General features: G+C 47.7%; 1 protein-coding gene across 1 annotated transcript in view; it reads left to right on the top strand.

Annotated features, from left to right (window-relative positions):
* The window catches only part of mtap (methylthioadenosine phosphorylase), a 253,472-nt gene that overhangs the window by 48,558 nt on the left and 178,892 nt on the right, over nucleotides 1-26,022 (top strand). The window contains exons 3-4 of the mRNA XM_072516927.1: nucleotides 16,354-16,412; nucleotides 22,931-23,098. Coding sequence (XP_072373028.1) covers nucleotides 16,354-16,412; nucleotides 22,931-23,098 — 227 coding nt within the window. The remainder of the gene's footprint in view (nucleotides 1-16,353; nucleotides 16,413-22,930; nucleotides 23,099-26,022) is intronic.

Raw genomic sequence — 26,022 nt, 5'->3', positions numbered from 1 at the left:
GTCTGACCCAGTGTCCTGCTCTCACACTCTCCTCAAGGAGCTGCTGTCTGTCTGACCCAGTGTCCTCCTCTCACACTCTCCTCTAGGTGCTGCTGTCTGTCTGACCCAGTGTCCTCCTCTCACACTCTTCTCTAGGTGCTGCTGTCTGTCTGACCCAGTGTCCTCCTCTCACACTCTCCTCTAGGTGCTGCTGTCTGTCTGACCCAGTGTCCTCCTCTCACACTCTCCTCTAGGTGCTGCTGTCTGTCTGACCCAGTGTCCTCCTCTCACACTCTCCTCTAGGTGCTGCTGTCTGTCTGACCCAGTGTCCTCCTCTCTCACACTCCTCTAGGAGCTGCTGTCTATCTGACCCAGTGTCCTCCCCTCTCACTCTCCTCTAGGAGCTGCTGTCTGTCTGACCCAGTGTCCTCCTCTCACACTCTCCTCTAGGTGCTGCTGTCTATCTGACCCAGTGTCCTCCCCTCTCACTCTCCTCCAGGAGCTGCTGTCTGTCTGACCCAGTGTCCTCCTCTCACACTCTCCTCTAGGTGCTGCTGTCTGTCTGACCCAGTGTCCTCCTCTCTCACACTCCTCTAGGTGCTGCTGTCTGTCTGACCCAGTGTCCTCCTCTCACACTCTCCTCTAGGTGCTGCTGTCTGTCTGACCCAGTGTCCTCCCCTCACACTCTCCTCTAGGAGCTGCTGTCTGTATGACCTGGTGTCTTTCTCTCACACTAGAAAGCATCATAGAAAGCATCCAATCTAGCTGCATCACAGCCTGGTATGGCAACTGCTCGGCTCAAGACCGCAAGAAACTTCAGAGAGTTGTGAACATTTTCTTTTCTTTTCATGTACTTAATGATCTGTTGAGCTGCTCGCAGAAAAATACTTTTCACTGTACCTCGGAACACGTGACAATAAACAAAATCCAATCCAACACTCGCCTCGAGGTGCGGCCGACAGTCAGACCTACTGTCTTCCTCTCACACTCTCCTCTGGGTGCTGCTGTCTGTCTGACCCAGTATCTTCCTCTCATACTGTCCTCTAGGTGCTGCTGTCTGTCTGACCCAGTATCTTCCTCTGACAGTCTCCTCTAGGTGCTGCTGTCTGTCTATCCTGGTGTTCTACCGCACTCGCGTCTAGCTGCTGCTGACTGTCTGTCATGGTGTCCTCCCTTCGCACTCTCGTCTAGCTGCTGCTGTCTGTCTGTCCTGGTGTCCTCCCTTCGCACTCTCGTCTAGCTGCTGCTGACTGTCTGTCCTGGTGTCCTCCTATTGCACTCTCGTCTAGCTGCTGCTGACTGTCTGTCCTGGTGTCCTATCGCACTCTCGTCTAGCTGCTGTTGTCTGTCCTGGTGTCCTATCGCAGTCATGTCTAGCTGCTGCTGACTGTCTGTCCTGGTGTCCTCCCCTCGCACTCTCCCCTAGCTGCTGCTGTCTGTCTGTCCTGGTGTCCTCCCCTCGCACTCTCCCCTAGCTGCTGCTGTCTGTCTGTCCTGGTGTCCTCCCCTCGCACTCTCCCCTAGCTGCTGCTGACTGTCTGTCCTGGTGTCCTCCCCTCGCACTCTCCCCTAGCTGCTGCTGTCTGTCTGTCCTGGTGTCCTCCCCTCGCACTCTCCCCTAGCTGCTGCTGTCTGTCCTGGTGTCCTCCCCTCGCACTCTCCTCTAGCCGTGCTGCATGTTCTGGTGTCCTCCTCTCTCACACTCCTCTGGAGAGGATACTGCAGCTGTTGAAATTTTTGAGGAGACAGTGACTCTTGTGCGTTTTCTTTGTGTAGAAATCTGTGCGTTCCTTAAATCAGCAACTTCTAAATTTACAGCTACAAACAGCATTCATGTTCTGAGAGAACAGCCCGTTCTATAGGGGCTGCTCGTGATTTGCTCAAAGTCCCTGTGCATGCGAAGTTGTGAAATTCTACAGAGATGAGTTGACGAGCATTGCCTGTCATGAGACTTTGTGGGATGACTTATGTGGCAAAGTATCTCTTAAGTTTTGATGATAGTGTTTTACGCGTCATGTTTGGCAGGCATTCAAGTTTAAACCACCCAGAATATGAATCAACTAAGACTAAATGTTATTTACCGTTCCACTGGGAAATGTTGACTGCTGTGAATGACCATGGGAGGTCCGGGACCTCGAGTAAATGTGGTGGTTCCTTCGCTTGATGCAGCATATGTGCATTGCATGGTGCGCAACTGGAATTTTCCCTTTCCAACTCTGCGAATATGGAGGCCAGTAGCATGATTCTTTAGCCCGGTGTCTGGTTGCTTCCAACCTGGGGCCCCTGGTGAAGCTGTGTGTAGTACTTCTGGAGGGCCGTAGGGTGACGGATCGCTGGCCACACAGTATTTATCCATCCGGTATGGCCAGTTCATCTCTGATGGCAAAGAATGTGCAGAGTTCATGGGGAAGCTCTCTTGAGGATTCTGGCCAGCTCCTCATGATGACGTTGTGCAGTTGACTGCATGTGATGTCCGCCTGTAAAGTTTGTTTGAGTCCCTGAATTTGACGAGAAGACAACGGGCGCGATTTGGTGGAAATGAAATATAGTCCCGTGTTGGGCATGTTTAGCTGAGTGGTTCGTGCGCTGGCAGTGCCAAGACAAACCCGCTATTAAACCCACCAAGTATCGGTATGCCTGGTCCACGTTGATGGAGACCAGTGCTAAATGGCTTGGGGTTTCCGAGGCATGGGTGCTCGATCCCACGGCTTGGAAAACTCCAGTGCAAACATATTCAAGTGAGCCTCACTGTACACTCAAATATGCAAATCTGGATCCTGCGCATTGTGGGCGGGATCCAGATTGCGACACCTTGCGGGACCTCGTTGGCTCTCACGGGACTCTTCCGAGACTTAACGCATCATCGCATCCCGAGTCGGGCCCGATGAGGCCTGTAGATCGCGGCCAACAGCTCTATTGCCATAATGTCTACGTCTTCCGCATGACCTGCCTGATCTGTGGTGGGTCAGAAGGCTCTGGAGAGCGAATTGCCAAAGTACAGCTCATTGCCATGTTTGTAGACGATGCTGAGGTTGTAAGGTTGCAAATTCATCATGTGTTGCAGTCGTGCAGACGCAGTTTAGAGAGGCTTCTTTAGAATAGTTATTAACAGTTGGTGATGAGTTTCAAGCATTGCAGGTCGGTCATATATGAAATCATGACATTCCTGATTGGCAAAGCCTCGAGCAAGTAGTTATTTTCTGGTTGCAGACTGCACCAAGTCTGTGCTGGGGGTGTTTACCAATAAAAATACGGGTGTTCGAACATCAAATTATTGCAATACCAGTGAGGCTGGGAGCATTTGTGTGAGTCTGTTGTCCTGATGGAGAAGTTGATGAAGAGATCCACTGAACTCACTATAACATGGAATGAACTTCGAAAGATAATTTGTTATACCAAGAAAGTGCTGTAAAATGTGCTTGCCCATGGAAATGGACATTTGTCGTATAGCCCTTGTCTTGTCCAGATCAGGCTTTACACCATAGTCTGTGAGTAAATGACCCAGGTAAGACACCTGGGTGACCCTCAATCTGCATTTTTTAGGGTTCAGCTTTATTTGAACCTGATTCCGTCAAGGACAAGGCAAAGATGTGCATCATTTTCTTGCATAGTATGACCCTAAACAAGGATGTCATCAACAATTATCTTGCAAGGTTGGCCTGCAAGGAGTTGCTCCATGCACCGCTGGAAACCCTCACTGCCCTGGAGATCCTACACGGCATACGAAGAAAACTATATCTGTCTATCGGAGACATGAATATGGTTAGTTTTGAGGATTTCTAATCTAACCAGAACCCATTTATTACAAAGTGAAAACTGAACAGCTTGACATTTGGCATGTCTGCCATCATCTGTTCCACTTTCTTCATCGGGTGATGTGGTCTGAGTAGTGCTTTGTCCAATTGCACTGGGTCAATACATATCCTGACTGGACCATCCGTTTTTTTTTACTGTGGCCCCATTGCTGAAACCCATTCCGTGGCCTTATCCATGGGAGCTATGACACCTCGTGCTGTCATCCGATGGCACTTATCAATTACCTTGTGCTTCCAGGCTACTGGTACTCTTATTGGAGCACAGACTGTTGGTGGTACTGAATCATCTAGTCTCTTTTGGGATACAGCTGGTAGCTTACCAATGATATAACAATTGAAAAGGTCCCGTTATGCGGTCATATTTGGGCTTGGTGTTGTAGAGCGTGCACTTCTGGACTGAGCTGAATGAGCCTCGATGCAATGCTGTTCTGAAGCTCTGTTAGAGGCTTTATATTCTGGTTAATTATATGGAACTGATACAAATCTTTGAAGGTGGCAAGACAAGTTAGTAAAACTGCTAAAAGGAAAAGGTATATGAGACCTTTGATTAAGAGTTGATCACTGTTGTTATTATAATAAAAAGTGAAACGATTAGAAAAGAAAGTTACACTTGATTCTTTTTATGAATCGCTGATTGGGCCTCAACTAGTATTATGGGATACTTCCCTTTATTAGCCAAGGCATAGAATATAAGATCAGGGACCTTATGATAGAGCTGTGTAAAACGCTCGTTAGGCCACAACTAGAATACTGTAAGCAGTTCTCATTGAGGTGTACAGAATTATGAGGGACATAGCTAGGGTAGTTAGGAAGAAACTTTTCTCCCAGTAAATGACCCTTCTACTGGAGGGAAAAGATTTAATATAAGGGGCAGGAGGTTTAGAGGGGATTTGATGAAAAGCTTTTTCATCCAGCGAGTGGTGGGAATCTGGAACTCACTGCCTGAAAGGGTGGAGGAGGCGGGAACCCTCACAACATTTAAGAAGCATTTAGATGAACACTTGAAATGCCATAGCATACAACGCTACAGACCAAGTGCTGGAACATGGGATTCAAATAGATCCGTATTTAATGGCCAATTCAGACACAATGAGCCAAAGGACTTATTTCTGTGCTGTAAACGTCTATGACGTTATTTCTGGTGAAGGCAATTATTTTTTTCTCATAAATTCCCCTAATTTCTGTTAGTTACCCTCTATATACTGTAAAAGTCAAACTTGATAGGATATTGTGAGAGAAACTTAACATACACTGGACCACACAATGCCCCTAATGTAACCTGATCCCTCAACTTGATGTAGCAGCAGTTCTTTTTCTCCTACCCTTGATATTTGTCAAGCTCGCGTTATTTGAGTAAAAGTAATTTTCTTGAATTGTGCGTTAATGGCATTGTATCCATTTGTGGCAAGGTTTCAGAATTATTTTCAATTATATGATCTGATAGTTAATCTGTAAAACGTTTGAAACACCATTCCATTCAAGTATCTTTCTGAGGATTGAAACTTAACTTTGCAAAAGTTTTTTTTAAAAAAGATTTTTTAAAAAATTCTCCTCCTTTTTCACATTTTCTCCCACATTTACATCCATCAACAATAAACAATAATCAGCAAGATATGTCAGTCCCCATAATAACAACGATCCCATCTACCCACCAACCCCCAAACCTCAACCCGCACGTTTACACAAACAAATGGCAAAAAGGAAACGGGGATTACCCGTAGTCACCCTTAATCTTACACAGCTCTCCCCCCCCCCCCCCCCCCCCCCCCACCGCAGGTCTCCAGCTCCTCCTGTCCACTGCCTCTTGTAAAACTCCTCCTCCCAACCTCGGTTCCTTCCCCTCAACTTTCCACCCCGGCTAGACCACTCGGACCCTGTTCTGCCAGGCTCCGATGGCCGCAGCCCCTCCCCCCACCTCACTCCCGTTCACTGGCCGGCTTAAACCGGCCAGCGTGGAGGCCCCCGCCCGGGTCCTTTCCCACTTGCCCGGCCACAGGAAATCCCAAAGATCCCCTTTTAGCACACAAAACCCGCATATCCACCTACACCCCAAAGAACTCTCATTTTGAGTGAAAGTCCCGTCCCTTCACTTGTCCAAATATATACCACATTGGCTCCTTTAATCTCTACACCCGCGCACAGTGATACAAAAAAGAAGAAAATACAGTCATGAGGTTACATCGGCACATGGCCATTCCTCAATTTGTCAGTTCTGCCACAGTCCTTCTGCCTTTGCAAACTCCTCCGCTGCTTCCGCCATTCCAAAATAAAAGTCCCTGAGCTTGTAAGTCACCCTCAGCTTCGCTGGATATACAATGCCGCACCGCACCTTGCTAATGTACAGTGCCCTCTTCACCCGGTTGAAGGCAGCCCGCCTCCTTGCCAGCTCCACCGTAAAGTCCTGGTATACACGTATACCAGCTCCAGCCCACTGCACCACCCGCTTCTGCTTGGCCCATCTCAGGACCTTCTCCTTCACCCTGTACCTACGGAAGCACAGAGTCACTGCCCTTGGCGGCTCACTCGCCTTTGGTATAGGCCTCCACGACCGATGAGCCCTATCCAGTTCATATCGGGAGGGATCCTCCCCCTCCCCCAATAGTTTTGCCAGCATCGCGGCAAAGTACTCAGTCGGCTTCGGTCCTTCAACTCCTTCGGGCAGCCCCACAATCCTCAATTCTATCGCCTGGATATATTTTCCAGGTCTTCCATTTTTCCTCGCAGATCCTTGTTAGTATCCATCACCTTCCGCATCTCTTTCCCCATCGAGGCAAGTTGATCACCGTGCTGCAATAACGTCTCCTCCACTTCCTTCAGCGCCTCCCCTTGCTCTCGCACCTCCGCCACTGCGCTCGCCACCTCCGTCCTCACTGGGGAAACCGCCTCCTCCACCAGCACACTCAAAACCTCCCTCATCTCCTTCCTCACCGTCTCCATGCATTTCGCAATCTGCGCCAACTGCTTTTCAAATTCCGCAGCCATCACCGTAGTTATTTCTTCAGCCGTAAGCAGTGCGGCCTTCCCTGGTGCTCCAGCCTCCATTTTTCCTGGTGACCCCGCGGTGACCTTTCCACTCCCCGACGGACCTCCAGCTGTTTTTTTTTTCGGCTGTTTTTTTGCTCACCCTCGACATTTTTCTCTGTGCCTTTTTTCCTCCTGTGTCTTCACTGTGCCTCCTCCGTGCCTTCTCCCTTCTTCTGCCGCCTCCGCGGACCCTGGGACCGGCTTAAAGCCCTGAAAATGCCGTTGCTGACCGGGAGCCCTCCATTGTGCAGCCGCCTCCCGCCCGCCGTCACCGGAAGTCATCAACTTTGCAAAAGTTAATTCAACAAGGTGCAAAGAATGGCCCAGCTGGTATGAAGGTGGTTAAATTTTAGGGTGTCTGAAGCAGTGTCTCTTCTGTGACTGAACCACAGGTATGGTTGAAATAAAGTCACAAAATGCTGGAAAAACTCAGCAGGTCTGGCAGCATCTGTGGAGAGAAAAACAGAGTTGACGTTCGGAGTCCATATGACTCTTCTCTCCACCAATGCTGCTAGACCTGCTAAGTTTTTCCAGCAGTTTATTATTTCTGATATCCAGTCTCTGCAGTATTTTGCTTTTAGACAGGTATGGCAGATTATGTTTTCCTATTTCTTTACTCACACTGACCGTTTTTAAAGTTTCTTCTTTGGGAAGGGTATTGAGCGATATGGAGCAGAGCCGAGTAAATGGAGTTGAGGTACTGGTCAGCCATCTACTAATTGAATGGCAGAACAGGCAGGAGAAGCTGAATGACCCACCCCTGCTTCTGTTTTCCTATAAGCACTGTGACATTCTTTCCTCTAAGTTGCATGCATAGATGTCCAAATGTTGAGATTCATGACTGCGTTTACAGCTGTTGGGTAGATGCTGGATGTTGTCTACGAGGATACAGCAGTGCTGGCCTGTATTAGCAGATTAAGCAATTTTAGGTTGCAGGTGGCATCTGCTTCAGAGGGTAGCAGTTAAATTTGGCATGGGGGTTGAAGGGGGGTGGGGGGGAATGGTGGATGTGGCAATCTTTAAAATCACTCACCGAGCTTATTTCAAGCCTTTGAAGAGATAATAGCGTTGTCTCATTTGTTTTTCATCTCCTATAGCCAAAAGCTAGGACTTTGATAAAAGGATCATTGGACTGTTGCTAATGTCAGTGTGACAAAGTTAAACAGGGTGTAATGTTAAATGTCCTTCACCCCCACCAAAGTTCAGGCCGCTAGTGTCCCATTGATGGTGGAGTTGAACTAAAGCCATGGCAAAGATTCATACTTCCTGTAAAACAAATTTTCATGGCAGTGGCTTTGGTTCTGTGTCATTCCTGAAGAGTTTTAATGGGGAAATGAAGGCCTAATAATTTTAAGTATTTTAAACTTAAATTTACTAGAGTCCGATTTCATCTTGGGCTGTAATGCAAAATGCACCTTATCCAATCGTACCCCTGTAATACGCAACGCCTGATATTCAGTTCCATTAGAGTCAGTGGAATTAAATGCCAGGTGCAGTGTAGAATGGGTGGACTGACTAATCCAATGCAGGCTGTTTTATATCATCAACCGAGATCACAGACGGACGTATACTTTTGGGGGCCCTGCACCCTCGCTCTGTGCGGGACCCCATGTCACGCCCTGCCCTCTGGTAATGTGGTGGCACGCCCCAAATGACGTCAATGTCCGTTCCAAATGGCCTAAAACTCCATCCTCACTTGTACCAACTGCTTGCTGCTTACCTGTAGTGTGTGATGCGACAATATTTGTGATCCGAGTATCTGCACTGAGTGGTGATCCTTCCTTTACCCTATTACTGGACTAAGACACGGGGGATTTGTGCACAGTTCGCACTGTTCCCTCATGGCATGACCACTGTATATTGCCCACTTTGGATTGATTTTCAGAAGGCTGACACTTGTGCTAACTAATGCAATTTCATGTGAGAACATATTTCGGCATGGATATAATCAGGATTTTTCATCGCACCAATGGCAATCTGAGGTCATCAAATCAAGTGTGAGGCAAATTTTGGCAAGTGGTGCGAATCTATTCGAGGACACAGTCTCATACTATGTGACTTCACACTGGCTACAGATTAACTGTAGCTCTCAGAAAACCGTTTTAAAAATAATGTTCCTGTGGAGCACCTTAGGAGGTTCAACTATTGTAAAAACTGTAGTAACTGTTGTTTGAAAATGCCTAAGCATGGAAGATACTGTGAAACAGTCAGTTATACAAAAAATTATGATATAAAGCTATGATATGGGAAGCCAATCAATTGATGGTGAGGTTTGTCGTCAGTTTGTGTTTGGATTAAAATTTATGATTTTCACGATGTCAGTGAGCTGTATATTCTCGGCTTGTCCGGCCTGCAACTGCAGACAATACTATTACTGAGGGAAATTATTCGGAAGCGACAAGCAAATCAGAATGATAAACTAGTCCTTGGAAAGAGCACCCTACTTAAACCCACACTTCCACTCTATCCCAATAACCCCACCTAACCCTTTGCCACTAAGGGGCAATTTAGCATGGCCAATCCACCCAACCTGTACATCTTTGGACTGCAGGAGGAAACCAGAGTACCCGGAGGAAACCCACACAGACACGGGGAGAAAGGGCAAACTCCATGCAGACAGTCACTCGAGGCTGCAATTGAACCCGGGACCCTAGAGCTGTGAGGCAGCAGTGCGAACCACTGTGCCACCGTATTGCCCATATCAGAGCACTCTCCAAAACCAAGGGCGGCTGTTGGCAGATACAAAATTGTGGAAATTATAATGGATAAATACAATAGAATTCAACTGTGTGTTATTTTAACAAGTTACAAATTAAGGTGATGACGAAAAGTTCAGGTTTTACCGACTTGCCAAACATCTCTACTTTCTGTGAGTAAAAACTGGAGCAAATGTTCAGTTCCATCTCTTGTGTGAATTAGCTGATAAATTGGCTGAGTTTTTCTCTTTGGCTTCAGAAGAAGAAAAATTAGCCCGGATGGCTGCTCCTAATTGACATCCAGCTTAAAGCGTTGACTTGCGGTGATTGAGTGAGGCCAGGATTGGCTTCGACATGTCTGTCCCTATAATGGAATAGTTTGCTGACATACATCATCAAAGCACAAGAGCATGACTCGCATTCGTGAAACCATACTCTCTCACTGAAGGCCATAATTTTCCACATCTGCTTACTACACAACTTTGCTCGAGAGTGAAGCATTACCAGGGAACTTCATCAGAAGGATGGCCATAGACCTCAGTAAGGCAATTACGTACGAGAAGATGGAGGAGCCTGAAGATAATGCTGATGGAACACCTTTTGGATTGAGCCTGAGATGATTTGCTGCAGGCACCCCCCACAATTAAATTGCTTTTAGGAGAGAATGCTGAAAATTAGCCCAAAGGTGAAAAATAGTAGGGCTGCAGAGACAAAGACAGCACGGTAGCACAGAGGGCAGCACTGTTGCTTCACAACTCCAGGGTCTCAGGTGCGATTCCTGTCTTGGTTCACTATCTGTGTGGAGTCTACACATTCTCCCCGTGTCTGCGTGGGTTTCCTCCGGGTGCTCCGGTTTCTCCCACAAGTCCCGAAAGACGTGCTGTTAGGTAATTTCGACATTCTGAATTCTCCCTCAGTGTACCCAAACAGGCACCGGAATGTGGCAACTAGGGGCGTTTTACAGTAACTTAATTGCAGTGTTAATGTAAGCCTACTTGTGACAAAGATTATTATTATTGTAGAAAAAAGGGTTAGCGTAACATAATGTTTAAAAAACAACCCATGCACAAGCTGATAGCTGGAGGAATTCATAAAAAGTGATATTGCATAGAAATAAAGCTTCCCAATTGTTTTCGTATCACTATAAAGCAGGATATTTGTGAATATAAAGTTAGTAACCTCGTGGATTCCACTGAGCTGAGAAGAACTAAAAAGGTGACGTTCCACGACAGCTGTGACCTGATTGGCTGGTAGGAAATCTGTGCCAAATTTGAAATAGAACAGTACAAAACTAATTAACAAATTAATTAACTAAATTAAGATGGCTGGGCAGGTGATGTGCTGTAGCTGCATGATGTGGGAGCTGGCAGATCCCATTATCATCTGCAGTGGCCACATCTGCAGCAAGTGTTGGTTGCTCGAGGAACTTCGGCTCAGGGTGTTCCTCTTCAATGTGATGAGGCTCTATTTATGATATGATATTACATCCCAACATCGTCGCCAATACTGTGGATATTTCTATTTCTCTCGGTGAACCACAAGTCTTTCCCGTATATAGGTCAAATGGCCACACAACCAGTTAGTCAGTTCAAGTTCAAAGATGGTTTATTTACACACAAGGGTTACTTCGACATGCAAGCACAATATACTACAAGATAAACTACACCTATCGGCTTCAATAACCTATACTTAGCTTCAGGGCGATCGGCGCTGTGCAGACTGATAAGGCCTTTATCTTGATCTCACATGGCTGGTTTGAAGAAGTGGCTCTGTCTCTGCTGGGCTCATCCGTCAGGTAGCGATCGTTGGTCTTGAACTTGGCTGTCTGGTCGTTATGCTGCAGTTGGGCTGGCATGGGCTGGATCCAAAAAAGGCTGGCACAGGCTGGGTCCAAAAGAGGCAGAACACATGGCTGTGTCTCTTTTTATTCCTCTAGGGTTTTGCGCTCTTTGGGGCGGTCCTTAATCTTGGACCCAATAATTCGACAGGCTTTGTTCACTGCCTTTGATTTCGGCCAATAAAGGGGCGGATGTCTTGGTGGCTGGGCGGGTCCTTAGCGGTCATTGACCTTGGCAGTTGGGCTCTCTGAGTAAAGGGAGTGGCGCCGATCAGTCTGTAGGTGTACTGGTTTCTTGATTGGAGTCCTATTGTTATGGGGAACGGGTCATTAAAATGCAAACGATCGGGGGTTTCGATCAGGTCTAGCTACCTGCATTTCAAATACACAGCAGTTCTGTGTCTGTCTGAGTCCTAAGTTGGCCATAATTCCCGTGGTCCTTGCAGGTGGCCATCTCAGATGGCTACAAGAGTTGATGAGCCGGAATCTGAGCTTCAAATACAGCAGCACATCCGTGAGGGGAAGAATTACCTGGACACTTTGTTTCAGGAGGCAATCACAACCCTTTGGTTAAGTACCTCAAATTCGGTCAGTGGTCAGGGACAGCAAGGTGTGACTGCAACTGAAGCAGGTAGAGGGATCCTGAATTCCGGAGCGGAGGACCCTCTGCGCTTAACCTTGTTCAACAGGTATGGAGTATTTTCTCCCTGTGTGGATGAGGAAAAGGGCTGTAGGGAGGATGAGCTAGCTGACCACTGCGCCATGGTACAGGAGGCCATTTAAGTAGGGGGAGCAACCTCCCCATCTTCATCCCTAAGGCCTTTTTCAAGCGGATGAATAAGATTATTTTGGGCTTTCTGTGGGCGAGTAAAACCCCGTGAGTGAAGAAAGTGTTGCTGGAGCGCAGTCGGGGGTAGGGTGGGTTGGCGCTGCCGAACTTTGGCAATTACGACTGAGCGGCTAATATAGCCATGATTGGGAGGTGAGTAGTGGGGGAGGGGTCGGCATGGGAGCGAATGGAGACGTTGTCATGTAAAGACACCCAGTTTGGGAGCACAGGTAATGGCACATCTGACGTTCTCGCCGGCCCGATACTCCACAAGTCCGATGGTAGTGGCGGCTCTGAGAATCTGGGTGCAATGGAAGAGATATAAGAGAGGGGAGGGAGCATCAATTTGGACCCCGATTTATAATAACCACAGGTTTGTACCGGGTAGGCTAGATGGCGGGTTCCAGAGTTGGCAGAGGGCAGGAATTAGAAGGATGGGCGATCTATTTATAGACGGGAGCTTTCCCAGCTTGAAAGCCTTGGAGGATAAATTTAAATTGCCAGCAGGAATAGGTTTAGGTATTTGCAGGTGTGCGACTTCCTGAGAAAACCAGGTGCCGGCCTTTCCACTGCTGCCACCACAGGGGATACAGGATCGAGTAGTTTCCAGTACCTGGGTGGGAGAGGGGGAGGTATCGGATATTTACCAGGAGCTTTCGGAGGCAGAGGATACTCCGGTGGAGGAGCGTTCGGGCAAGTGGGAGGACGAGCTAGGAGGAGAGGTAGAGGTGGGGCTATGGGTGGATGCCCTAAGCAGGGTTAATACCTCACCATGCATCAGGTAGACAATTTAAGGTAGACAACCGGGCACACATGACAGCGGCTAGGATGAGTAAGTTCTTTGGGGTTGAGGATGGGTGTGCAAGGTGCGCAGGAAGCCCAGTAAATCATGTCCACATGTTTTGGGCATGCCCGAAGCTTAGACGGTTTTGGCAGGGTTTTGCTAAGGCAATGTCCACGGTACTAAAAACACGGGTGGTGCCGAGTCCGGAGGTAGCGATCTTTGGCGATGTCGGAAGATCCGGGAGTTCAGCAAGCGAAAGAGGCGGACGCCTTTGGCTTTTGCCTCCCTGGTAGCCCGGAGACGGACCTTGTTAATGTGGAGGGACTCGAAGCCCCCAAGTGTAGAGACCTGGGTTAGTGACATGGCTGGGTTTCTCAGTCTCGAGAAAATAAAGTTTGCCTTAAGAGGGTCAATGTTAGGTTTCACCCGGAGGTGGCAGCCGTGCGTCGACTTTCTCGGGGGAAATTAAAATGTCAGCAGATGCAGTATTCCAAGGGGGGTGGGTGGATTGTTGTTGTATGGTTGAGGTGTGTGAAGATTGGGCTGGGGGGGGTAAATGTTTATTTTACCATGTTGATGTCATTGTTTATGTTATTGTTCTAAAATTTTTCAAATACCTCAATAAAATACTATTTTTAAAAAAGTGGTGGGGGGGGGAAAGACAAGTGGGAGTTATAGGGGATTCTATAATTAGGGGGATAGATAGCACCCTTTGTAAGCAGGATCGAAAGTCCCACATGCTATGTTGCCTGCTCGGTGCCAGAGTGAGGGACATCTCTGACCGGCTTGAAAGGATATAGGAGTTGGAGGGCGAGGATCCAGTTGATGTGGTCCACATTGGAACAACCAACTTAGGCAAGACTAGGAAAGAGGACCTGTTAGGGGATTATCAGGCACTAGGAACTAAATTAAAGAAACAGATCCTCAAGGGTCATAATCTCTGGGTAACTGCCCGAACCACGTGCGAATTGGCGTAGGGAGGAGAAAATTAGGGAAGTAAACACATGGCTAAAGGTGTGGTGTGGGAAGGAGGGGTTTCATTTCATGGGGCATTGACATCGATATTGGAACAGAAGGGATCTGTACCGTTGGGACGGTCTCCACCTGAAGCGATCTGGGGCCAATGTCCTAGTGATAAATAGGGTGGTCTCAGGACTTTAAACTAGCAAGTGGGGGGAAGGGAAGAGTGACACTACGGGAAGTAAAATGTTTAATGGGAAGCAAAGCAGCAGGATAGCATGTGGGAAGGTGGGTTCAATTATACGGAAAGTTATGAAAAAAGATCAAGGGAAGAACTCAGGAGATGTTATTAACGGAGGTGTTAGGATTCAAAAAGAAGGTATTAAAACTAGTATAAAGGCACTTTATCTGAATGCTTGTAGTATTCGAAACAAGATTAATGCATTGAGGGCACAAATCATCGCAAATGAGTATGCTTTAGAGGCCATTACAGAGACATGGATGCAGGGTGGTCACAACTGGGAGTTAAATATCCAGGAGTATCAGACTATTCTGAAGGACAGGCAGGAAGGTAAGGGAGATGGTGCAGTACTGATATTTCGGGATGATAACTGGGCGGTAGTGAGAGATGATATAGCATCTGTGGAGAAAAAGGTTGAATCAATTTGGGTGGAAATTAGAAATAGTAAGGAGAAAAGGTCACTGATAGGCATAGTTTATAGGCCACCAAATAATAACATCATGGTGGGATGGGCAATAAACAAGAAATAACTGATGCATGTAAAAATGGTAAGGCAATTATCTTGGGAGATTTTAATCTACATGTCGATTGGTCAAACCAGGTTGGTCAGGGCAACCTTGAGAAGAAGTTCATAGAATATATCCACAATAGTTTCCTCAAACATTATGTAATGGAACCTACGAGGGAGCAAGCTGTCCTAGATCTGGTCTTGTGTAATGAGACAGGAATAATTAATTATCTCATAGTTAGGGATCCTCTTGGAAATGGTATGGTTGAATTTAGAGTACAGATGCAATGTGAGAAGTTAATCCAATACCAGTGTCTTGTGCTTAAACAACGGAGACTATAATGGGATGAGGGAGGGGTTGGCTAGGGTAGACTGAGAGCAAAGACTTGGTGGTGGGACAATTGAGGAACAATGGAGGTCTTTCAAAGTGATTTTTCACAGTGCTCAGCAAAAGTATATACCAGGAATTGGAAGACTGTCGTTATCTGTGGAAGGATGTTCTTGCTATGGAGGGAGTGCAGCGAAGGTTTACCAGGCTGATTCCTGGGATGGCAAGACTGTCATATGAGGCGAGACTAACTTGGATAGGGTTATATTCATTGGAGTTTAGAAGTGTGAGAGGGGATCATATAGAAACTCTAACAGAACTAGACAAGGTAGATTCAGAAAGAATGTTTCCCATGGTGGGGAGTCTCGAACGAGGGATCATAGTGAACTTATAGAGGTCTATAAACTAATGAGGTTGCTTGATAAGGTAGATAGTCACTATCTTTTCTCGAAGGTAGAGTGGGCTAGAACTGGAGGGCATAGGTTTACGGTGAGAGGGGAGAGATACAAAAGAGACCAGAGGGGAACTTTCTTCACACATAGCATCTGGAATGAGCTGCCAGAGGCAGTGGTAGGTGCAGGTACAATTTTTTCCTTTTAAAAAAAACAGTTAGACAGTTACATGGGCAGGGTGGGCATAGGTTTATGGGCCAAATGCGGGCAAGTGGGACAAGCTTAATGATAGAAACTGGGCGGCGTGGACAAGCTGGGCCAAAGGCCCTATTTCCATGCTATAAACATCTATGACTCTAGTTTGAAAATAAGGGGTAAACCTTTTAGGACTGAGGTTGGAGAAATGTCTTCCCCCAGAGAGTGGTGAACCTGTGGAAATGACTTCACAGAAAGTAGTTGAGACCAAAACGTTGTGTAATTTCAAGAAGGAGTTCGATATGGTTATTGGGACTAAATGAATCAAGGGGGGTATTGAACTTGATAAGCAGCCTTGATCATAATGAGGTCAAATGGCCTCCTGCTTCTATTTTCTATGTATGTGTCTCTGTATGACCCAGATAAATGTCCACTTGTAATGCTACTTATGTCAACTACTTAGTTCTCTTTGAGATCTGTATGAAGCCAGAATCTATTCACAGATGATTTAACTCTCTGCTGCATTCGTGAATTCCTTTTAGTTGAATTCAACTTATCATTAACCTTACAGGTTTGCACACCACCCCCTGTGTCTCTGGTTCTATTGTTGGAATATGTTTCTGCTTGACGGAATGAATGCAAATTTTAAAAATTGAGGATAGACCACTGATAGGACTTTTATCAAACATGTTTTAATATCCTTGTCCAACTGTGGGAAATGGTTTATTTGTCTAACACTTTGCAATTCTTCTTCTTCACAAATAGCCTTCAGATGTTCTGATACTGGGGAAGATCAAGAAGGTTCATTGTGTGCTTCTTGCTCGGTAAGTTATTTATTTCTCTTTTAAAAAACAAATTCCGTACTTGACCGTAGTCTGCTTTATTATTTCTTGAAATCAGCCTGCCACGCCAACATTGGGCAGTCCTCAGCTTTTTGTGCATTGGCCAAGGCCGAGGGAATCCTGACTGCAGCTGTGGTGCACCCCTATCAATGACTCACCTCATTGAGCATTGCCCCTGACCGAATTCAGTGGAGGGCTCAGCGAGCTCCTTTTAGCCACTTCCGAAGCTGTTGCGTGGTTTGGCGATTGCTGCACATGTTGCAGCAAACAAAATGGCACAGTCAAATGAATCTAATAGTAAACATTCTGGGGAATCGAGGATGAATTCCTGTCCCGGTTCAGGTGACAGTTCTGCTTAGCGGAGGGTGGGACTCAGTAGATAGCTCTTTTAAACAACTGACACAAGTACGATGGGCTGAATGGCGTTCTTTGGTGCTGTACCATTCTCTGATTCTCAGCCAGTTCAATCCTTTAAAAAGAAGGCAGATGATCATGTCCAGAGAACAGATTGAAAATACATTTTGGGATAAATTAATAAGTAGTTTATAAAGCACAATGGGTTCAATTAGAGAGTATTATCCATAGGGATATCAATGCTTTGTCTCCTCGGAAATTCTATCACAGTTTACTTGCCTCACACTGAACATTGAAGTAAGTTAGGAGGTTGATAGAAATTCTGTGATTCATTAGGGTTGCCCAGCCTTTTCTCATTCAACACTTTCTGATATGTTCTTGTGAATCAGGCTTGGGAAAACCAGAGAAACAAATTGTCCTGTCTTTCGAATAAAGTCTTTGTGAAGTTATGTACTGCTGCTTGGCTCAGTATTGTAACAAGATAGCCAGTCCGATATCTTCCCCTTTGTGATCTTTAAAAGAAAATTAGGGAAGTGTTCATCAGGAGTGATGCAAAAATGTGTGCTAATTAGCAATTTCATTTTTCCCCCTTTTAACAGCTTAAGAGAACCTATCTGCCCAGATAATTTTATACTTCAATGATAACCTAGAAATTGTACTGTTTTCAGCGGTGGGAAAATGATGTAATGAGAGCCGGAGCAGCAGGAATTTGGAGCTCATGGTACTTCTGCTAGGTGACTTTCTGACTTCCCTTTTGTGACTGGTGAACTTTGATTGGTGATGGGGGCATTGTGATATCACTGTTTGAGGGCAGGGCTGCCCAGTCCCGCTGAAAATCCCAACCGTTCCACTTCCTGTACCGCCAGTGATGATTGTTGCAAAGGGCTGTTTGTAAGCTTCACAATTCTGTATTCAAATGGCAGTCAACCCAAGACAGTCGGTCCCTATTCTTTTCATGTGGAAGCTGTTGTTAATAATTCAGTTGTTCACATTTGTATCTCTTCTCGACACATTTCTCCCCCCCCCATTATTTACTCACCCAATTACCATCTCCTTTTGCCTCGCAACATCACTCCTTTTTTGTTTAATTTCTCCTGCCTTCCATCCTATCACAGACTTGCCATAGGTTCTGTAATTCTTTCCCAAAAGATTCTTCAAGATAAATGTGCATTTATTTGGAGGTAATACATTAGCATGGATAGAGGATAGGTTAACAGATAGGAAGTAGAGTGGACCCAAATGGGATTTTTCAAGTTGGTGGGTGGTGAACAATCGAGCACCACTGGGGCCTCCGCTGTTTGCAATCTATATTAGTGACTTAAATAAAGATACAGCAGATAATATATCTAAGTTTGCAGGTGATACAAAGCTAGGTGGGAAGGTAAGTTGTGAGGGGGTCACAGAGAGACTGTTGAAATATATATGCGGGTTAACTGAGTGGGCATTGGGCGTCACGGTGACGTACTGGTTAGCACTGCTGCCTCACGGTGCCGAGGACCCGGGTTCGATCCCGGCCCTGGGTCACTGTCTGTGTGGAGTTTGCACATTCTCCCCGTGTCTGTGTGGGTCTTACCCCCACAACCCAAAGATGAGCAGGGTAGGTGGGTTGGCCGGGCTAAATTGCCCCTTAATTGGAAAAACTGAGTGGGCAATCCGATGGAAGATGGATTATAATGTAGGGAAGTGCAAAGTTATTCATTTTAGTCGAAAGAATAGAAAAGCTAAATCTTTATAAAAGGCGAGAAACTTGTAAGTGTTGATGTTCAAAGAGATTTGGATATGCTCATACAAGGAAAACAGTAAGGAACAGCTTACAGCAAGCAATTGAGAAGAAAATGGCATGTTGGCATTTATTCAAGGAACTTGGAGTATAGGAATAAATATGTTATGTTAGAGTAGTGCAGGATTTTGGTGAGACCACATCTGGAATGCTATGTGCAGTTTTGGTCTCCACATTTAAGAAGAGATATATTTGCATCCCTCCCCAGGGCATCCGCCCACATCCTCTCGTCAATTTCCTCACCCAACTCCTCTTCCCACTTACCCTTTAGCTCCTCCACTGAGGCCTCCTCCTCCTCCTGCATCACCTGATACATTGCTGAGATCCTCCCCTCTCCAACCCACACCCGACATCACCCTGTCCTGGACCCCGCGTGGCGGCAACAGTGGGAACTCCACCACCTGCCGCCGAACAAACTCCCTTACCTGCATATATCTGAAGGTGTTCCCGGGGGGAGCCCAAACTTCTCCTACAGCTCACCCAGGCTCGCGAACTTCCCGTCCACAAACAGGTCCCCCATCCTTCTAATACCTACCCTGTGCCAGCTCAGGAACTCTCCGTCCATCCTCCCTGGGACAAACCGGTGGTTCCCCCGAATCGGGGCCCACTCCGAGGCCCCCACCTCCCCCCTGTGACGTCTCCATTGCCCCCAAATTTTGAGGGTAGCCGCCACCACCGGGCTCGTGGTATACCTCGTTGGAGGAAGCGGCAGCGGCGCCATCACCAGCGCCTCCAGGCTCGTGCCCATACAGGACGCCATCTCCAGCCTCTTCCATGCCACCTCATCCCCCTCCATCACCCACTTACGCACCATCGCCACGTTGGCGGCCCAATAATACCCACAGAGGTTAGGCAGCGCCAAACCCCCCCCCCCCCCCCCCCCCCATCCCTGCACCGCTCCAGGAACACCCTTCTCACCCTCGGGGTCTTCTGCACCCACACAAACCCCATTACGCTCCTGTTAACCCTCCTGAAGAAGGCCCTAGGGATCAGGATGGGGAGGCATTGGAACAGGAACAAAAACCTCGGGAGCACCGTCATTTTAACTGACTGCACTCTATCCGCCAGGGAGAGTGGCAGCACGTCCCACCTCTTAAACTCCTCCTTCATCTGCTCCACCAGCCTCGTGAAGTTAAGCTTACGTAGGGCCCCCCAGCTCCTAGCCACCTGGACCCCCAGGTACCTGAAACTCCTCTCCGCCCTTTTTAGAGGAAGCTCACCAGTCCCCCTCTCCTGGTCCCCCGGGTGCACTACGAACAACTCGCTCTTCCCCACATTAAGCTTGTACCCGGAGAAATCTCCAAACTCCCTAAGGATCCTCATCACCTCCGGCATTCCCCCCACCGGGTCCGCCACAAATAGCAGCAAATCATCCACATAGAGCGACACCCGATGCTCCTCCCCACCCCGCGCCAGCCCCCTCCAGTTCCTCGACTCCCTCAATGCCATGGCCAGGGGTTCAATCGCCAGCGCAAAGAGCAGGGGGGGCAGGGGACACCCCTGCCTCGTCCCCTGCTGTAGCCGGAAATACTCTGAGCGCCTTCTGTTCATGGCTACACTCTCCACCGGGGCCTCATACAGCAGCCTCACCCACCTGACAAACCCCCATCCCGAACCCAAACCTTTTCAACACCTCCCACAGGTACCCCCACTCCACCCTATCAAAGGCCTTCTCCACATCCATCACCGCCACTATCTCCGTCTCCCCTTCCATCGCCGGCATCATTCTAACATTCAAGAGCCTCCGTACATTAGTATTCAACTACCTCCCTTTCACGAACCCCGTCTGATCCTCGTGTATGACCTGCGGCACACAGTCCTCTATCCTCATGGCCAAAACCTTTGCCAGCAACTTTGCATCTACATTTAAGAGTGAGATCGGCCTGTATGACCCACACTGTAGGGGATCCTTCTCCCGCTTCAGGATCAGGGAAATCAGCACCCTAGACATCGTCGGGGGCAGAGCCCCCCCCTTCCCTTGCCTCGTTAAAGGTCCTTACCAACAGCGGGCCCATCAGGCCTGCATACTTCTTGTAAAATTCAACCGGGAACCCATCCGGCCCCGATGCCTTCCCCGCCTGCATGTTCCCTATCCCTTTGACCAACTCCTCCAACCCAACCGGCGCCCCCAACCCCGCCACCTGCCCCCTCCTCCACCCTCGGAAACCTCAGCCGGTCCAGGAAGCGACCCATCCCTTCCTCTTCCAGTGGGGGCTCAGACCGGTACAGTTCCTCGTAAAAGTCCCTGAAGACCCCATTGATACCCACCGCACTTCGCACCGTGCTCCCTCCTCCATCCCTAACTCCCCCGATCTCCCTAGCTGCCTCTCGCTTCCAAAGCTGGTGTGCCAGCATCCGGCTCGCCTTTTCTCCGTATTCATATACCGCCCCCTGCGCCCTCCTCCACTGCGCCTCCGCCTTCCTGGTGGTCAACAAATCGAACTCAGCCTGGAGGCTACGCCACTCCGTAAGCAATCCCTCCTCCGGGGCCTCCGCGTACCTCCTATCCACCCTCACCATCTCCCCCACCAACCTCTCCCTCTCTCTCCTCCCTCTCCTCTCCTTGTGTGCCCTAATGGAGATCAACTCTCCTCTGACCACCGCCTTCAGCGCCTCCCAGACCACCCCTACTTGCACCTTCCCATTGTCATTAGTCTCCAGGTACCTCTCTATACACTTCTGGACCCGCCCGCTCACCTCCTCGTCCGCCAGCAACCCCACCTGTAGGCGCCACAGCGGGCGCTGGTCCCGCTCCTCCCCCAACTCTAGGTCCACCCAGTGCGGCGCATGATCAGAAATGGCTATCGCCGAGTACTCCGTATCCTCCACCCTCGGAATCAGCGCCGTGCTCATGACAGAAAAGTCAATCCGGGAGTAGGCCTTGTGGACATGGGAGAAGAATGAAAATTCCCTGGCCCCCGGCCTCGCAAACCTCCATCGGTCCACCCCTCCCATCTGGTCCATGAACCCCCTTAGCACCTTGGCCGCCGCTGGCCTCCTGCCCGTCCTAGACCTAGAGCGATCCAATGCCAGGTACAGCACCATGTTGAAACCCCCCCCCATTATCAGGCCCCCTGTCTCCAGGTCCGGAATCCGGCCCAGCATATGCCGCATGAAACCCGCATCGTCCCAATTCGGGGCATATACATTGACCAACACCACCCGCTCCCCCTGCAGCTTGCCACTTACTATCACATACCTACCACCATTGTCTGCCACAATGCTCGACGCCTCGAACGACACTCTCTTCCCCACCAACATCACCCCCCACCCCAATTTTTTGCATCCAAACCCGAATGAAACACCTGCCCCACCCACCCCTTTCTCAACTTTACCTGATCCGCCACCCTCAGGTGCGTCTCCTGAAGCATGGCCACATCCGCCTTCAGCCCCTTCAGGTGCGCGACCACCCGGGCCCGCTTGACCAGCCCATTCAGTCCCCTTACATTCCAGGTTATCAGCCGGATCAGGGGGCTACTCACCCCTCTCCCCCGCCGACTAGCCATAGCCCTTCCTAGGCCAGCCACGTGCCCGCGCCCCCCGCACGACCCATTCCCCACAGCGGCAGAGCCCCGCCCCGACCTCCTCTACTAACTCCAGCTCCCTCTTGGCCATTCCAGCAGCAACCCGGTTCTCCCCCCCCCAAGCTAGGCCCCCCCTAGCTGCATTGCTCCCCCCATTGCACTCCCGTAAGTCAGCTGACTCCTGCTGACCCTGGCCACTCCCGCCGCTGCATCGACCCTCCCAGTGTGACCCCCCCCCCCCCCCCCTCGTCCACCAGCAGGATCGCATCCATTCCACTCCCAGCGCGGGAGAAAAAGCCCGCGCTTCCCAGCTCCGGCCTCGCCCCTTCAGCCCTAAACGCGGGAAAAAGCCCGCGCTTTCCACTCGCCCGGCCCCGTCTCCCCTGGCGCAGCTCCCTTTCCAGGCCTGGTCCCACTACCCCCAACTCAGGCCTCCTACCACCAACTCAGGCCTCCTCATTCAACTTTAATGACTTTGGGTGTACCCATGTTTGATGGACGCAAACTGTAAATGGCACATTAAAGCATAATTTATAGGGTTTTTTTAAGATTAATGTTGCTGATGCTCTGTTCATGTCTTCCTGATCAAAATTAACATAAGAAAAAATGTGATGTGCTTCAGCAGAAATTAAGCCCATAATGTAAGAAAATTCCCAACTTATAGGAAAAATGCATCACATCGAAACTCTGATCACCAATTGTCGACAAAGTTTAACGTTGCACAAGAACTTCGTACTGTTAGCTCTTTCCCATAATTTGTTTTTTAACAGAAAATATAATGCATTTATCACTCCCTCCCCCTGTGTAGGGTTTTCTTTGATTAATTTTCCGTTATTATGCAGACATGGAAGGCGACACACTATCATGCCAACGAATGTCAACTTTCGAGCAAACATCTGGGCATTGAAGCAAGAGGGTTGCACCCATATTATTGCTACTACTGCTTGTGGCTCACTACAGGAAGAAATCCAGCCTGGGGATATTGTCATAATCGACCAATTTATTGACAGGTAATTTTAATGCTGTTTGTAAAGCAGATGTCAGATTTTGTGTGTGGACGTAACAGTTTTGCATTCCAAATTGGGGTGTAACGTACCCAGTTTTGTGGTTATTAAACAGGAAAATAAGTGACAATCTGTTCTGCAGGCAAATATTTTATCTCTTGACCTTCACCTCCAAATCATTATCTGTAGTCCCTGCAGAGATGAAATCTTTCATTGATAGATTCCAAAGAGATAAACAAGAATATTCTGTCTTAATCCCTTCATAAATTGAAGACCTCTTTTTTTTTCCCTTTAAATTGTATCTATAAGGTTTCCCAATTCCTCTCATGTGTTGTCCATTTTGAGCAAGATAAGATTGAGGTGGGCCCAGATTTTTGTGACCGAGGCTGGCAGCTCAAGTCAGGAACTTTCCCTACTTGCCTCACATGTCTCTGTAGAAAAGCCATTGAGTAGAAGAATCTTTACTCCAGAAGGTGTGTGGGATAGAGTTGGGCCCATTGCCCCTGGATGCAGTAGGGAGTTAGCCACAAGGGCTGCTGAGTGCCAAGGCAGGCTGGTTAAAAGGCCTACCTTGGCCCTGGTCCCAGTAATTTGGCTAAATGATAGGCCCTCTAACCCTCATCACTCATTCCCTCACCCACTCCTTATCCCACCTCCATGCAACTTAATGCGAACCCATGTTGCCACATCTCCAAGGCTTTTAATAGCCCCCATGCAACTTAATGTCAAATCATATCAACCCACCCATCACCCTTGGTCTTAGACACTCCATGCCAACTCACCCAGTATCCACCATGGGCAGGCTTCCGAAGCCATGTTGAGATGAAACAAAATAAATAAATATCTAATGCAACCATCACTATTTGAAAATAAGCACTTTCATTCATGAAAGCTCAAACAAAACTTTTACATCCCAAGTGCTGAATCTGTTATTAAAAAAACTTCCATTTGTAACTCCACATTAGAACAGCTAATCCTTTAGTGACTTATTTGAACTGTCAATCAAACTGTGAACTTAGAACCCCCCACCCCCGGCCCTAATTGTAGCTTGTAGAAATCAACCAAGTGTTCATAAAGAAACACTTTAGCAAAAGTCAACAAACTGCTATTGAAGCTGCTAGAACTGAATTTTCTCAACTTTCACTGAGTCAACAGCCTTTTAATTTTTTTTTTCAAGGGTTCCAGCCTTTTAATTTTTTTTTCAAGTGCTGGGCATATAAGTAACTTTGCATCATGGCAGTTATACAGATCTTATTCAATCTTGAACACCCTTTATGTCGACTCCAAAAATTCATTATGTCCACACTGCAGGGTCAGGACTGAGTACAACGAAAATGGGGTCTGCTTCAACTCAGTACTGGATTCCCACACGTCATCCTCTTTCCCATGACCTGCTAAAATGGGATCTATCAGAAATATGGCTGGGACATCTGAATCCACGTTCCACTCACTATTTTATAGACCGTGGAAATCCGAGGCATTGTGTCCGTGCAGAATGTTTAATGGCATGAGAATCTGACTGTTGCAGTTCACAAAATGTTTCATTTGTTCAAAATTTGGTTTGTTTCAGTAAATTTTCAGCGGGTTTGGGGGCGGGGGATGATCCTGTCGCAATGGTAAGATGTAGACAGAATACAAAGCAACCTTTACAGAGCAGCTTCATTAGTAACACTTGTGCTTGGATGTTGTTGCTAACTTTTGGTTGGCTCTTAATTCGTAATTTGCTCTGTTTGTTTAACCTTTGCTCTAGAGTTGCCAGGTATCTTTATGATACCGCCACGAGGTTCAAGTACTGATCAATAACTCAACACACCAATTAGTAAGATTCAAATCAAAACACATTTATTATAAGTCACTACTTATGCATATAACTCTACTTTCTAGACTATTTCTATCACTAAAAGGCCTATACTTAGCTTCGGAATTGGCCCACCAGATCAGGGGAACAAATGGCCTTTCGTTCAGGTCCTGAGTCTGCAGGATTCAAAAGCTGGTTGTTGCTAGGAGCGCCTCTCTCGTAGCGAGCGTTGACTGGAGACTTACTTGGTTGGTGCGGCAGCTGGGCAGTTCACTCTCGGGGGTTGATTCGCGTTGTTGAGTGACCCTGCCAAGAAGGACGATTTGAACTTGGGGACTTTACTTTATAGTCCCCAGGGGCGTCCAGCCCTTTGGGGCGGACCCAGTACCTGGTTCCAAATGATTGGACTGCGTCCCGATCACTTGGATCGATTTCTCCAATACTGGAGTTGTTCCCTGATCGCTGGGCGGTCCCTAAATGTCCGTTGGCCTTCCTTTGTCTTGGCTCCTGCTGGCGCCGAGGCGTCTGGCTTGGCTTTATTCACCTTAAGTGTTGCAATTGTGCCTTGGAATCGCTCATTACTATGCAGATGACTGCTGGTTTCAGTGCTGTCTGGTTTTTGAAAGTTCCAAAACACAGGATTTCTGCACTTGCTCGTTTTTGCCTGTGTTGGCTGAATTTCCCTTTAGTCTTTGAGGTTCTCCATTTTAAGTTGGGAAGTGGCCAACCCAGGTGGCTACAATGTAAAATACCACCATTTGGATTTGTAAACCATAACTTTCAAAGTTGACTGTGGGCAAGGCAAATTTTGGATCCACTAAACGCAAGGACTCCTTTCTCCTTCCCGCGATTATCAAAAAAAGGCATAGAAAGATACTTAACAATCATGGGACATAAAACTGAAACAAGCCAAACTTGAATATAAAAGAATTGGAAGCAAACTATAACAAGAGAAGGCAGTAAAAGAAATTCAAAGGAATTCTTGTAGCTTGCTAGATATGCTCATCAATATAAATGTTTCATCGCTTCTCGGCCTTTTGGCTAAGATTAAGTGTCCGTAGATTGAGCCTTTGGCTCAGATCTGGTATGTCTCTCTTGTGGGGACCATGAATTCGATTCAATTTGAATTAGT

The sequence above is a fragment of the Scyliorhinus torazame genome, chromosome 9, assembly GCF_047496885.1.
Source record: "Scyliorhinus torazame isolate Kashiwa2021f chromosome 9, sScyTor2.1, whole genome shotgun sequence".
Classification (NCBI taxonomy): domain Eukaryota; kingdom Metazoa; phylum Chordata; class Chondrichthyes; order Carcharhiniformes; family Scyliorhinidae; genus Scyliorhinus; species Scyliorhinus torazame.
This window is presented reverse-complemented; position numbering and strand designations above follow the sequence as displayed.